This window comes from Orycteropus afer, unplaced genomic scaffold (genome assembly GCF_000298275.1).
Source record: "Orycteropus afer afer isolate SDZICR_OR568_19922 unplaced genomic scaffold, OryAfe1.0 scaffold00001, whole genome shotgun sequence".
Taxonomy (NCBI): Eukaryota; Metazoa; Chordata; class Mammalia; order Tubulidentata; family Orycteropodidae; genus Orycteropus; species Orycteropus afer.
The window spans coordinates 20,331,734-20,347,018 of record NW_006921588.1 but is presented as its reverse complement, the minus strand read 5'-3'; the positions used below and the strand labels follow the sequence as shown (position 1 = coordinate 20,347,018).

Below are 15,285 nucleotides of genomic sequence, written 5' to 3'. Positions count from 1 at the left end.
TTGGGTTTCCGAGGCAGTATCACTACGGAAGTAGGATTGCCCAACCTTCCTTCCGAGGAGTGGCTGGTGGGTTTGAACTGCCAGCTGTCTGGTTAGCAGGCAAGTGTCTTAGCCACTATGCTACCAGAGCTCCTTAAAAGAGCACAGTGCCCAAAGAACACCTTTACTAGTAAAACTATAAACTGTGGTTTGGTGTTAAGAAGATTTTGGGGATATTTTTGGTTTAAGGTTTGAAGATTGTCTCAGGGCAATGATTTTGCAATTCATCCAGCCTTCATGGCTCCAGAAAGTCTGGATTTCATGAGAATTTGAAATTCTGTATATTCTACTTTTTGATCATGGCGCTCCTTCTTGACCACAGAACAAGTGTATGTTCCCTGATGACTCACTTATAAACAGCAAAATTCCAGTGGTGACTCACAGCCACCTATTAGTGGTGTTTCACTATGGTTCAGTTATTAAATATTCTCAACCAGTACACAGTTCCCTCACTCTGCCATCTCTGAGCCTCTTAATCTTTAGAAACTTTCTCCTCCCTTGAAATCATCCAGAGAACATTTCCAAAACTGGTGTCCACAGACCATTTTCATTCTAAGACAGTTTTCATTGTACCTTCAAAAATGAGAGAAACAAGGGCAATGTAGATAGTGTTTCATAAGGCTAAATTGATAATCTAAAAACATTTCTTGTTATTATGTTAAGCCTAACTTTTATTTTTATTGGTAAATAAAATAACTTCTATTTTTAGTGGTAAATATATAAATAACAGAACATTAGACATTTCATCAATCTTCATATGCAGAGTTCAGCAACATTAAATACATTCATCATGTTGTTCAGTCATGCTTATCCATTTCCAAACCATACCATCACCCTTAACAGAAGCTTTTTCTTTCATGAGATTATGGTGGTGAAAATAGATGTTACATTACACATTGATGTCCTTACTTTAAAAAGTTAAAATTTGTCACTTCAAATTCTCATGGACTCTAGACTTTCTGGAGCCATGGAGGGTGGAGATGAACCCCTGAAACTATTGCCTTGAGATAATCTTTAAACCTCAAACCAAAAATATCCCCTAAAATTTTCTTAAAACCAAATAATCATTTACCTAGTTAAAAAAAATAAAAAGGTCTGCCTTCAGCATTATACTCTTTTTAAGAACTATCTGTATGGGATCAAATTGACAACAGCAATTTGAAAGATGAGATAAGAACCTTAGGGTCAATGAGTTTATGTTAATGAGAGGGTGAGAGTGCTTGTACAACCCGAAGAATATAATCAATGTCACGAAGTTGTACATGTGTAAAGTGTTGAATTGGTGTATGTTTTGTTGCATATATTCTCAACAACAAAATAAATGAAATTTAAAGAGAAAAGAATTAAAATTTGTCAATCTGTATTGATCCCCAATCAAAAAAATATATATATTTTTTTTTGTTCTACTAGTCTATGAATTCCAGAAATTATAGTATTTTTGTCAGCCCCCTGATATAATCACATCCCAAACTCTATCTTCATGTAAAAATATGATTTTAGGATGGGTGTCGTAGTCTGAAGGTATGTCCAGCTGACATTCCATTAAGAAGGTTTTACTTGGATGTAATCATGAAACACACAGACATGAATTTGAGTATATTAGATTCAGGTTGAGGAAAGAAGCCAAACATCATTTTCCTAGATGCTGCAAGTTTGCCTCAACAGTGGTTCTAGGTATCTGTCTCTCTTCCAGCTTCTGCAGCCTTACACACACTTGTGGCATATACCCTCACCACTTCTGTTGCTGAAAAGATTAAGACCATCAATATTGAGACAATATCCATTCATCAAATGAGTAGACATGAGCTTTGATGCATTTCTCTCTCTCCCTGCTTCAAAATACCTCTTGGCGCCATGTCTGTCATGCTCTTTATCCATTCTCAAGGGTGATCCTCCATCTTTCCATCCTTTCTTCTCCACCTGTGTCCTCTGCCCTGCCTTTCAGTTCTCCTCTAGGATTTAGTGCAGTATTACCATTATTCCCACCTTGCAGAAGAGGAACATGAAGTGCATGGAGGTTAAGGAACTTGCCCAAGATCACGCAGCTGCCATGGTAGAGAGACTGGGACTGCAGCCAATGCACATTTAACAAACCCCAAAGCCAAGTCTTTTTCCACTACATGATGTTCCCTTAAGACTGATAGTCCTTAAAGTAGATTTTATACAAAAAATCCTTCTGTGATTCTTCATTGTTCTAGGGCTTTAGTTTAAACTGCTTAGTCCCACACTTAATAGCCAGGCTTTCAGCTTTTTTGCCTTACTTACTCTTCCAACTTTGCCCTCCATGGGTCCCTTGAATAGAGAGTCCAAGGCCCCACTAAGCTTGATTGCTCTCTATTGAACATACTTGTTCATCCTCACCTCCATGCCCTTGCCTTGATAATTTTAAGCTCAAATTCTAAGTTGTTCCTTCCAACCTGGAGTGCATTATCCGTTTTCCTATTTGCTGAATCTTTCCTGTCAGTCTTCCCAACCCAGACTAAATTCCACTTTCTTTGAAATATACTCTGATGACCTCAAACTGTCCTTTTTTCAAACTTTTGTGGCACCGTTTTTTTTTTTTTTTTTCTGTGCTAATAATTTATTGCCAATATTGAGATTGGTTGCATTTCAGAAGGTTGTTATGTAACATTTTATGAAGTCCATATATATCTGAATTATAATTCTGATACTAAAAATGGCTAGCTATTTATAGATGTGGACTTATATCAGTCTAGGTCTTCTCAAGTATCTAAATGATTACTTGGAACTTAGAGCACTTTTTTTTTTCTTTCTTAAAGCATTTATGTCCTTTTTGTATATATAGCTTTATATGCCATCATTAAAAATGGATACAGAATAGTTTAACATACAGATGTTTACTGCATACATCAGGATGGGTTTTTTTTTCTTTCACCAGAATATTGACTCCCTGCATCTTATCTGATTGCTGTATTCCCTGTGCTTAAGACTGTACTGAGTATACTGTGTCCTCCTAAGCAGTGGTTCTTAAATGAATGAATGGATGCCTATGAGTATACTGTAATTTATTTAACCATTCCACATTTGAATAATATGTTTCTTTTTTGGAAAAGCAGGGCATGATGAGAAAATAAGTAAACTGATATTTACATTTAAAATTTTTTAACTTTCATAGAAAAAATCTAGACAGTCCTTTCTTGACATAATTTTTGTTTTTGTTCAGATTCTAAAATAGTCTTTGGCCTTGAACAAATTCATTCAAGAAGTTCTCCTTCCAATCTGCTGGAAAAAAAGGTTGAGACTTTGATCATTTTAAGCCCTAATTCCAGATTTCTATGGTCAGAACTAACGTGACAGCAACTAACAATAACACACTGTATACAAAGCATCATTTGTGTAGAATAGTTACGATTATTAAAATTGTATGGATGACCCTGCTGGTATTTGAAATACCAGGATAGCTTCCAGTATAGACATACTATGTCATACTGTGGTGACTTGTGGGTTGCTATGATACTGGAAGCTATCCTGGTATTTCAAATACCAGCAGGGTCATCCATGGTGGACAACTTTCAGCAGAGTTTCTAGAGTAAGACAGACAAGGTGAAAAAGCCTGGCAATCTATTTCCAAATATTAGCCAATGAAAATTTTATGGATCATAACAGAATCTTGTCTGGTTTGCTTGATTTGGACACGTCATCAGGATCAATCGCTGGAGGAGGGCATCATGTTTGATGAAGCAGAGGGCCAGCAGAAACATGGGAGACCTTCGATGAGAAATGCTGGCACTACCTGCAGTGATGGGCTCGAGTGTGCTAGCAAATGTGACGATGACACAGGACTGGGCAATACTTTCTTCAGTGTTCGGTTGTCATGAGTCAGTCGACTCAACAGCAGCTACAAATAACAACAACATGAATTCAGTATTTACTGTATACAAGATTTAATGAATAATAACAAAGACAATGTTAGATAAAGTGCCTTCCAGCACGAGGCTTAACATGTAGTTTTGTTCTTCAAAAGGCATGGTAGAACTTATGTCCCTTTCTAGCCATTTGCCTTATCCATTTAATTTCTCTTTTATCTGAGGAACCCTGTGGTGCAAAGTTAAGCTGCTAACCAAAAGGTGGGCAATTTGAACCCACTCAGTGGCTCCATGTGGAAAGACCTGGCAATCTGCTTCCATAAAGATTAGAGCCACGAAAGCCCTGTGGAGCCTTCTACTCTGTTACATGGGGTCACTGTGAGTTAAAATCAACTTGATGTCCACAACTTCTTTCATGCACTCCCTTCCTTTCTTCTTTGCACTACTTTTCTCCCTCTTTCTTTCCCTTTTATCTTCTGGTTTCTTAACCTCCCCAGCCACTGTCTGAGTTACCTAGTGCTGCTGTGACAGAAATACCACAAGTGGGTGGCTTTAAGAAGCAGACGTTTAGTTTCTCCTGGTTCAGGAGGATAGAAGCCCAAATTCAGGGCACTGGCTTTAGAGAAAGGCTTTCTCTTCCTGTTGCCTTTAGGGGAAGATCCTTGTCTCTTCAGCTTCTGTTTCTTGGTTTCTTAGAGATTTCACATGGTATGGCATCTGTCTTCCTCCAAACTGCACTTCCTTATTTTATCTGCCCTTTTATATCTCAAAAGAGATTGATGTAAGACATACCCTACACTAATACTATGTCTTTAACATGACAAAGAATACCCATTCCCAAATGGGATTATAACCACTACACAAGTTAGAATTTACAGAACATATTTTGGGGGAACACAGTTCAATCTATAACAGGCTTACCTTATTTCCATCGGAAGGAGGGAGGGGGCATCAAGGAGTTGTTCCACTGTCTGGTCAGCACCGTCTTCCTCTTGGACCCCCATTAGGCAGTTTTCTCTATGAAGGAATCCAAAGGCCATCGATGACCAAGGGTTTCCTAGAAGAACAGCGGCAGCAGTCGAACACCAAGGCTACGACATGAGGCACAGCTGCTAAGAGGAGAGGGACCCGGTGATTTTGAGCCCTATATAAAAGTTCTCAGAAGTTACATCTCTATTTCATTTGCTATTTAATTGGATTTTTTTCATAATTGTAACAATTTTAAAAAAATGCGTATCTACGAATCTCTTCTTATATTTTCCTATACATGGGACCAAATATTACCTCTTATTTGATAGGAAATATGTGGGATTTTTAGCTACTGATTTATGAATTTATATTTCTGTTCTCCAAGATAAAGCAGTTAGTAAAATTAAGAAATGTTTCAAAAATTCCACAAAAAAAATATACTCCAAAGCCCCCAGATAAAACTGCCTACATTTATTGACCTCATCTAATCTTTGGGCATGTGTTTAACAGCCATGGTTTGCTGGCTGTACAATATAGGTAACAGTTTAGATCTTTGAGATTAATAATGAGCAAAGATGATAAAAATGATTTTTTTTTACCAACAGGCCACAAAAATAAGAGCAACAACTTTATAATTTAACAGAGGTTTATAGGCCTGCCCTGTTGCAGTCTGTTCATAACAGTACATATGCAAAAGTTATCATATAATCACATACCTGGAAGGCATGTTCTAAATGTTTAATAATGGAATAAGTAATACTAATAACTCAGTGTTCTTGCCTGTGTTTATTTCACATACTAAAAGTCAATTCTTCTAAAGGATTACATCTTATTTTACTATGTAGATCTTTAAAAAGTCTCTCTTCTTCCAAATAAAATTTTTTTCATTCTAAGTGTTCATTCAAACAGAATGATTTTGATGCCCTCTGCAGTCTTTTTAATTCATTCCTCCATTTCTAAGGTTTATATAATTTGACTAATTTTACACAGTAGGGGGTGAGAGCAGGTAAGTATACTAGAGGTTTTAATTCTACCAGCCACAGGATTACCATGTACAATCAGACTAATAAATTTTCAGTGACATTTCTCTTTGTCAGTTCTAAGTCCAAGCAGAGACTAGACACATAAGGACCCACTGAGGACTATTTTCACTGATAAAAAATTAAGATTAAATGACATGAGAAAACATCAAACACAAAAATTACTATCTTTTCACCAGAGGGCAACAGTCACACAGAGGAAAATGTGGACAGAGTACATAACTAGGAGTACATAACTAACACGGGGAGGTGTTGGGGGGGTAGGTTGGGCAGGGAGGGGAGGAGAGTGGGTTAGGGTTGGGGATGGTAATTGGGGAGTGAAAACAAATGTACATGAAATGTTGAATGTAAAATAAATTCTGCCCTGTAAATTTGAACCTAAAGCACAATAATAAATGAATAAATCACTATCTTTTTCTCTTTTAATTTACTCTTTAATGGAGATTAATTTAGGAATGTCGTTGTTGTTGTTATGTGCCGTCGAGTCGGCCCCGACTCATAGTGATCCCTCCTTGGCTTTCTGAGGCAGTATCACTACAGAAGTAGGATTGCCCAACCTTCCTTCCGAGGAGTGGCTGGTGGGTTTGAACCACCAGCCTTCTGGTTAGCAGTCAAGTGCTTTTAGCCACTATGCTACCAGAGCTCCTAATTTAGGAATAGTAAATTAAAATCTACCAATGTGGCTGTTTTATTAGGTCATTAAAACATACAGAAAAAAAAAAAAAAAAAAACAGTATTTTAAAATTAATGTAGTTTTTATTGTCAATGTCTTTAATCTACTTGGACTGTCTCTTTTTTGCTTTACTGATGTTATCCAAGGTGGAATGATGCTCTAAAAGGGGGCAAGTTACATACTGCTCCTTGAAATGTGGTAGAATAATAATGTCACCATAATCCCAAATTATTTAGGGCCAAGTTTAGTATGGGGAGTGCATTCAAATAAGGGTGCTGGGCCCTACCCCGTAATTTCTAGTGTAGCAGGTCTGGGGGGGGGCCCGAGATTCTGCTTCTCTGGCACTTTCCCAGGTGATGCTGTTGTTCCAGACTAAGGACCACACTCTGAAAATCATTGGTTTAGTTTATCTCTCCAATAGATTTTAAAGAAATAATTCATTACACTATTGTTAGTGAGCTAAATTGTAGATGAATATTTATCCGATTTTGTATTCCATGCTATTCTTCTGAACTTGACTTTCAGCTTCACCCAAGTTCCATTTTCATAGGAGCAAGTAAATAGATTCCCAAGGATAAAGCCAGTGCTGCTAAAGTTCCCTTGAGTGTGCTTCTCATGTGACTGGGGCCTTCCCAACAGGAAAGTGAGCACACACAATTTGATTTAGATTTTAATGGCTCTCTACACTAGGAGGTGGTCATTTGTAAGAATAGACTTTGAAATTAAATAATCAATGGTCTTATGATTTTAAACCACAAAAGGGTCTGTTTTGTTTCATTTGCCAGTATCATCATAAAAATATGAGTTCACCTAATTATATTTGCCATAATTTGGATTGACTTCTTTTTGTTACCACCTCTACCACCACTACTCCCTGCTCAGTTCTAACACATTTTTATTTCTGATTTTTATTAGACCTTGCACACTGCCAGTCAAATCTCGTGGAACTTAGCAAACTCCTACAAAATTTGGAAATACTGCAGAGAACTCAGTCAGCACCTAACTTTACTGACATGCAGGTAAATGTACTACTGCTGGTAGTTTAAGGATTTAAGATATGAAATCATAATTTGTAATGTAGTTTTTTGTGAATATATAAGGTAGAATTTAAAGGGAAATAACCATAGTACAGACTAGTTTATATTCTGGAGTTATTCTTAAGATATTTGAATCTTGGTGTCATTGGATTAATTAATTTGACCATTTTTAAATGTTTTACATTGAAATACAAACTAACTAGAAGAAATAAATATCTTAATCATTCTTTCATTTTTGTGTTGCATTAGAAATAGCCGTTTAAAGTATATAATTTAGATACTCTCAGAATTATTACCATCCTTTCACACAGAAAAAGTATACTAAAGTTCTCTAATACCATTTCCATTTTGTATATTTTAAAAAAAATGTTTTGTAATTAATTCTTGCCTCTGCTTTGAATGCCCACTATGCATCAGACATGCCATTCTTTCCTGACTGGTTTGCTCATAGGTGTCTAACAATTATCTTTACTAACTTGCTGTGCTCTCTCTGTCTGTACTTGTATCATCTGTGTGAACTTAACAGTACTTTGTTGCTTTTAACCATTTGTGTGATGTAGGCTAACTGTGTAGATATTTCAAAGAAAGATAAACGGGTCACAAGACGATGGAGAACAAAAAGCGTCAGCAAAGATACAAAAATACAACTCCAGGTACAGACTTTTCTTTTCCTTCATTTATGTTTTTATATACTTTTAAAATATCAGTCAATATATATATCACCAGTTCATTGGAGTTCGGTTCAGAGAGCAGCTTAACTGCTTTAAAGCCAATGCTAATCAAACTGAGTTAGAAAATCAGTTTTGTCCAAAGGTTTATCTTTCAAGGAAAGGGATGGGGGTGCCATAGACTGGAAGTCAGCAAACACAGCTTCTAGTCTTACCACTGTGATTTCCACACAGCATAATTAACTGCATTTCAGTTAAAATTTCTGGGTTAGGTGATGCAGTTAACTTGATGATCTCTGACTTTCCTTTAAACTCTAAAATTCTGCGATTTTCCAAAAGTAGATATTATTTAGACATCAATATTCACTTTTAAAATTTGAACTAAAGTCTTCATGGCTCATGATAAAGTTACTTGAAAGTTAATTGAAATAAACCATGTATTTGAAATGAGTAGTTTAAAGTTTTTAAAGACCCCCCCACCCCCCCTTTTATGTTATTGTATTACAGTGATACAAAACAGGATAAATGCCTAAAACCTCTTAGGTCGTAAATCATATTACTTTCAGATCTTTCAACTAGAATCTCTATTACTCCCATCCTAGTTTAATATTATAATGGATCCTTGTCCTGGACCATAAAAATTAGACTTATGATTTGCCTTTTCTTTTTATTGTACTATAAATCAATTTATATTCTAATACAAAAGACACTGCTTTTCAGCTTTCTTCTATGTCTTCTAAATGACACAATAATTCTCCTCTAATTGTAACTGCAGTGATAACATTATGTTGTAATTCTGAGGCTGTCAATAACAAACTCCTTTGTTGCTTTGCGTGCTTAGCCAATGTATTTGAAAATAAACTTTCATAAGCACTAAAGATCATGGTTTGCTTCATTTAGAAGGTCCGTATTCTAGGAACACAATTTTTCGTGTTTGTTCAGTATATTAATGTGTGTTTTCCACTCTGTTCATAAAATTAGTATTGTAGAGACAAATGTACCCAATCATTTCACAAGAATTTTCTCTAAAATGCTTTTGGCAAATTTCATTTGTTTTGTGCTTGTGATTGTCCAGTTTGTTTTGTTTTGTTTTAAGCATGGTATCTATTGTTATCATAGCCAGGAAAAAAGAACCATATAAATAAAATAATTGAGAGGGCTAGCAGTATATAAACATATACATTTGTGGGTAGATGTTATTTCCATACTGTGTTTATAAGGTTTGCCATGATATAGCTGCCTTGTTCTTAGCTGTTGTCTTGAAAAGGTTAATTCTCAGTGAGTCTGAGGGTGGTGCCCTAGCCTCCCTGCTGTCATTACAAGGCCCACCATAATACCCATATTGTTTTTGGTTTTTTTACTGAAGGAAACAGAATGCAACTGTGAATACCCCTCCTAGTCACAGGCTTCTTTTGAGTTATTAAAAGATTCTGCTCGAAAAGCAGGCAAATAGTCTTCATTCATATTTCTGCCACATCTTTGTGGGTTTTTTTTTTGTTGTTGTTGTTGTTGATTTTCAAATTTTTATTCATGCTGTTTTTGCTTTAACAAAGAGAAATAAGATGGTCCTTCTGATTCTAGTTGAGTTATTTTTAAAGGCAATTGAAATATCTCATCCCTAGACCCAAAGAAAACGTCCCTTAAAAAGTGGGAGCTTCAGTTCTAACTCCAAGTAGAAATAAATAGACTTAGGGGTGCAGTCAACTGTTAATCACTTACAGAGGAACCCCACTTTCACTTGTACTAGTGAAACAAAATATATCATAGAGGCGAGTGTTGCAGAATTTGGTACCATCCCTCGACCTCTTCTGCCCATCGCAACCAACAGGCTTTCCAGGAGCTCTCAGGATGCTCATTCCCAATTACTCAGAAGTTACTCAGAAGTTTCTTCCATGTGTACACTTGGCTAGGGAATCATAAGTTCACCCAGGTGTGACTACAACCAACATTGACTACCATTATTCATCAGTATTTTCCCTACAGGAAGACATAGTTTTTTTTTTTTTTTTTTTTTACTATAGTGGACAAAAAACATACCCATTGCCTTCTCCCACCCAAACACATGAGTCTCCCCCACCCATTTTAAATATTTCTTGACTATGCAATCCATTATCTTGGTGAAATTATTTGTTTTGAGCCTATAATCATCTTACTACTTGAATTATCTTCTCTGGTATTTGTTGTTGCAGCCAACTTGGAGGCTTTGTAGTGAGTGGCTCATTTTCCATCCTCTCTATTATAACTTTAGGAGTCCTAGGTGTCACAAATAGTTAAGAGCTTGACTACCAGCCATAAGGTTGACAGTTCAAACCTACTTAGAGGCACCTTGGAAGACAGGCTTAACAATCGACTTCTGAAAGGGCACAGTCTTCAAAAACCTATACAGTAGTGCTGCCCCACAACACATGGGGTTGCTGTGAGTTGGAATCAACTCAGCAACAACTAACAACTGCAACAATTATAACTTAGCATACCAGCCATGTGTGAAGGAACCTACACTGCTTGGTAGTGATGATGGTGGTGATTGTTATTATCATTGTTTTGTTGAAGTTTCACTGAACTTGGCTTTGAACATTCTGCAGTAGTAGCCCTTTTGAAATAATTACAACTATAGATCATTTAAAGTATTGATCTCAGAAAAGTAAAAGTGAAAACATGTTGTACTAGACATTTGATTGTTTATTTTTGCATAACACTAGATTGTGCTTTTGATTTTAATGTGAGGGTTAAATTCAGGACCTGATGACCATATTTGTACTTGAAACCATTGGGAAGTTGGCTTCAGGAACTCTGTGTGTAACTCATGTAACTCAATGAAGGCAACATTTGTCTTAGAAGGCTCTGTGAGGATTACATTTTAGAAAAAAGACTTCCTATCATCCAAATTAAAAATTTCTCACTCTAATAGAAATCTCGACATCATCATTATGTCATAACAGTTTGGCTATAGCTTAAAAAGGAGTTACTGTGGTAGGGCTGCTAGATTTTTTATGTTGCCATTAGCATGAAATAAATTGACCCCTAGATGTTGGAGGGGACTAGGAACAGTAGGAAGTATGTAGTAACAGTTCAGATGCCATTCATATGTAGCTGCCCTAGATCTCACAGATGCTCAAATTCCACTGAAGGATAAAAATAAGTTTTGCCTTCTTTTATTGCATTAAGCCTAAAGGGTACTTTTTGCGCAAAACAGATTGTACGTGTGTGTGTGTCTGTATGTGTGTTAAACACAGAGGTATGCAGAAATTTTGTGAATATGGAAAAGAAATGTGAATGTAACTTGAAAACTATAAAGAGAATTGGAGATACAGGAATCCAAAAATACTTTTCTGTCATTCCAAAAGGATTAAAGAAGTCATACTGTTTCTCTCAATCTGAATTTTTTTTAAGAAAGTGCATTTCAATTAAATAAATGTGAAATTATTACTCACAACCTTAAAGAATCAAGTCTGTCAGATGGAGGCAGAGTTCAGGAGTTAGAAGGAAATATCATTGTCTCTTAATCCTACCAAACAAAAAAGGAAGGAAAAAAATGAAAGGAAGTGCTAAGATTCTCTTAGATTGTTTTTGTGTATGTGCACAGTATTAAATGAAAGCTTTAATGCTTGTGGGGTAGTGGTTAAAGCATTCAGCTGCTAACCAAAAGGTCAGCAGTTCAAACCCACCAGCCACTCTGTGGGAGACAGATGAGGCAGTCTGCTTCCATAAAGATGTACAGCCTTGGAAACCCTATAGAGCAGTTCTACTCTGTCCTATTGGGTCACTCTGAGTAAGAATCAATTCAGTGGCAGTGGGTTTGTATTTTTTGTTTGTTCATGTTTCTACTTTTCATTGCTGATTTTGTAGGCATTAAGTATCATGACACATGGAGTGACTTGACATTTTTTTCCATGCTTCCTCCTTAGAAAATTCTGCAACATGAAAATCCCAAATTCAGCTCCACTCTTAGTGCTAACAAACTTTTCAGCAGGAGAGTTAAGTGGGGAATGGGCAATTCCTGATACCCTTCCCAACACTTTGTTGCTCGAACAACCAACAGCAAAACTCTGCCTGGCCAACAACAGGCAGAGACATTTTAGACTTCCCACATTAATTATGTTATCAGCTTTACCTAAACTTATTTTTCCTTTGAAAGATTTCCATTCACTTATCAAATGCCTTTTGGCTTCATGTAACATGAGATTGCAGCAATAAACACAGTATGAATATTTATTTTAAAATCATGGGCTATATATTCATCAATTCATAACCCTCCAGTTCCTCTGGGAATGGGGATTATATTCAGCAAATAGACTTAGGTGTTTAGGGGTTCCGTGATGAGAACGGTGAGCTATCCTCACAGCATGAATGCCCCTTCTAGTTCTTTTCAATGCTAAGGTTTTGGAAAAGTCAACTTCAGTCAAAAACTCTCCCTCTCCTTTTTCTGATTATCTTTCATCTTCCCATATCCCATCCTCTCCCTTCCCCATCCCGTGTTTTCTCCTCCCTTCTCTTCTCCCATTCACTGTCAGGAAGGGCCACCTGCGAAGGGCCAGTTCAGCACAACTCGGCGCCGGCAGAGGCTAGCGGCAGCAGTGGCTACAACAGTGAGTGGATTTCCATCTCAAGGGGGAGTTTATAAGGACAAGAAACAGTGTGCAAATGTCATCTCCTCTGTTCTGTTGATGTCACTTATGTGCGCCAGCAGCAACTGTAGTCCACTCTTCTGTGTTGGCAGAGCCCCTGCATGGTCTCTGTCTGTCTTTGCCCAGCAGGAGGCACTCACGGGTACTCATTCTTGCAGTGGAGAACTGTTACGTAATCCACTTCTTTACCTCTGCTCTCAGTGTAAAAGATAATTGAAGTCAAGGTTGCATAGTGTGGAATTTCCTGAAATTGTATTGTTATTTTTTTGCAATAATAATTTTGGAATCTTTTTGACTGATTTCTGTATTTCTAAGAAAAGTCATGTTACTATGGACATGCATTATGCTTTTTTTTTTTTTTTTTTTTAATATAGCAATGTGACTGTTTGTAAGAATGTGAGAATAGAGAAATGAGAGGGTAAGAGGGTGTATTTTGATGATGTTTTCATGTGGTTACCAAAATTATACTTAGAAGGGAAAATTGTTTTCTGGAAAGAATATTGAAATGGAAATCAGAAAAATGGTATGGAAAGATAAAGCAAAATTAAAGCGTGTACTAGAGAATTTTTGTTTATTGGTTTGTTTTGTTTTTTAAGAAAAAAAAAAATAGAATGGCTACTAGGAGAGTAGAGACAGTATTGTGATGGATAAAGTTAGCGACCCAGAATTTAAAATTGAATAGAAGATGTTTAGAACAGTGAATTGTCCGTACAGAATGTTTATGAAATAGAAAAAAGCACAGGGCCTCTTTGCTAGATAAATGTAAAGCACAGTCTTTACTTTCATGAGATCCTATGAATTTTTTAAATATAGAATACTGACTTCATAACAATCACAGATGTTCATTTTTGACTGTTAGATAATATTTTCTGAATGAACAACAGTCTTGTTCTTGCTAATGCTGAAGTATATTTAAGACTAGAATTACTGAAAAAAGAATGTGAAGAATTTTTGCTTGCGTTGCTGGAAAATGGATACAAAGTGCCAAAATGGCTGATTTTCTACTTTATGATTAGTGACAAACTCTTGCTTTGTATCTGAATGTTCTGGGTTGTTTGAGAAACAATACTGTTTTTGATTATGAAATGAACCAATGACTTAGAGTTTATTAGGGAACTGACTCTTAAACTCACAATTTTGTGGACATTTGAATAAAAAAATTCTTGAAATTGATGTCATGGTTAATATATATCTTATGCATGTATTCAAATGCAGATGAGTAAAGTCTATGACACTGATGTATGGTAGCAGAGTCTGACAATAGATGCATGCATAATAAATTAAATAATTCTTCAAACAGAATTTTTCATTTATAAAATTAAGAAATCCAAATGATTATCATAGAGAGAATAGCATTTCAGTGGAAAGGAAAGGTCAATCATTTTTTTGTAAATACTAAACTTTCCTTAAAGTATTTCAGAGGTAACAGGCAGGAAAGTGATTGTGTTCTATTTTGTCCTTTTAAAATTGCAGATTAATTTTTAATGAATATAATAAAATGGGCTTGGAACATATTGAAACAGATTGGGTTTACATTGTAAAAAATGGGAGTAGAAGAGAAAACTTTCAAAACAGGAAAGCATAAGTGTCCACCTCCCAGGATAGCTGTAGCCACGTCATTAAGAATACCATTTAGCAATGTCAGAACTGGGAGGAGTAACTGCTGCCTTGCCAACTATTCTACTCTGTTGAGGATTTATAGCTGTAATTGCACACCAGTGCATACCAAAATCTAGTAGGACCCTCTCAACTGACTCCCTCAGCTCTCTCACCTATAGCTCAGGAACCTGAGCCAGGGGACTCAGCCTTCCTATTTCTTTTCTTTTTCTCCATTTAGATGTATGTATGTGTGGTATATAACAAAGCATTTACCACTCTACATTTTTACACATACTGTTCAGTGATTATGTTTACCATATTGTGCATACATCACTACTATCCATTTCCAAATTTTTCCATCACCCTTAATAGAAGCTAAGTACCACAGAAATCCTATTTCTTTTAGTGCAATGGTTCCACTTAGTCTCTTGTCCTTTCTTTTTCCAACATTATATCCCACATATTTTTTGACCTTCTGTATCCTGCTAGGTGCCTTTTACTTAGAATCCTTCCAAATGGCTCCTAGGTACTATTTCTCTTGCCCACTCAGGTGTCTGGGATAGCTGAAATTGCTCCCAATGAAAAGTACATCTGAGAAGATCTTTCAGAAAACTATTGCTGTTCACTCTTAATAGTAGAACCCAGAATGGCCCACTTGTAACATCAGCCAGACCCAACAGAACAGAAACTTGGGATAGAGAAACATTGACCCCTCCCTGGGGAAGAACACTGAGGGTCCCAGCTCCATCAGTGCTCCCCAGAAGAATTCCTGTACACATGGTGCAGGATAGCAACAGCAAGGGACTTT

At 36.5% G+C, this 15,285-nt stretch overlaps 1 protein-coding gene across 1 annotated transcript in view; it reads left to right on the top strand.

Moving 5' to 3' along the window:
- The window catches only part of OSBPL6 (oxysterol binding protein like 6), a 104,313-nt gene that overhangs the window by 39,508 nt on the left and 49,520 nt on the right, over nucleotides 1-15,285 (top strand). The window contains exons 8-10 of the mRNA XM_042782250.1: nucleotides 7,464-7,567; nucleotides 8,146-8,238; nucleotides 12,765-12,839. Of these exons, the coding sequence (XP_042638184.1) occupies nucleotides 7,464-7,567; nucleotides 8,146-8,238; nucleotides 12,765-12,839 (272 nt within the window). The remainder of the gene's footprint in view (nucleotides 1-7,463; nucleotides 7,568-8,145; nucleotides 8,239-12,764; nucleotides 12,840-15,285) is intronic.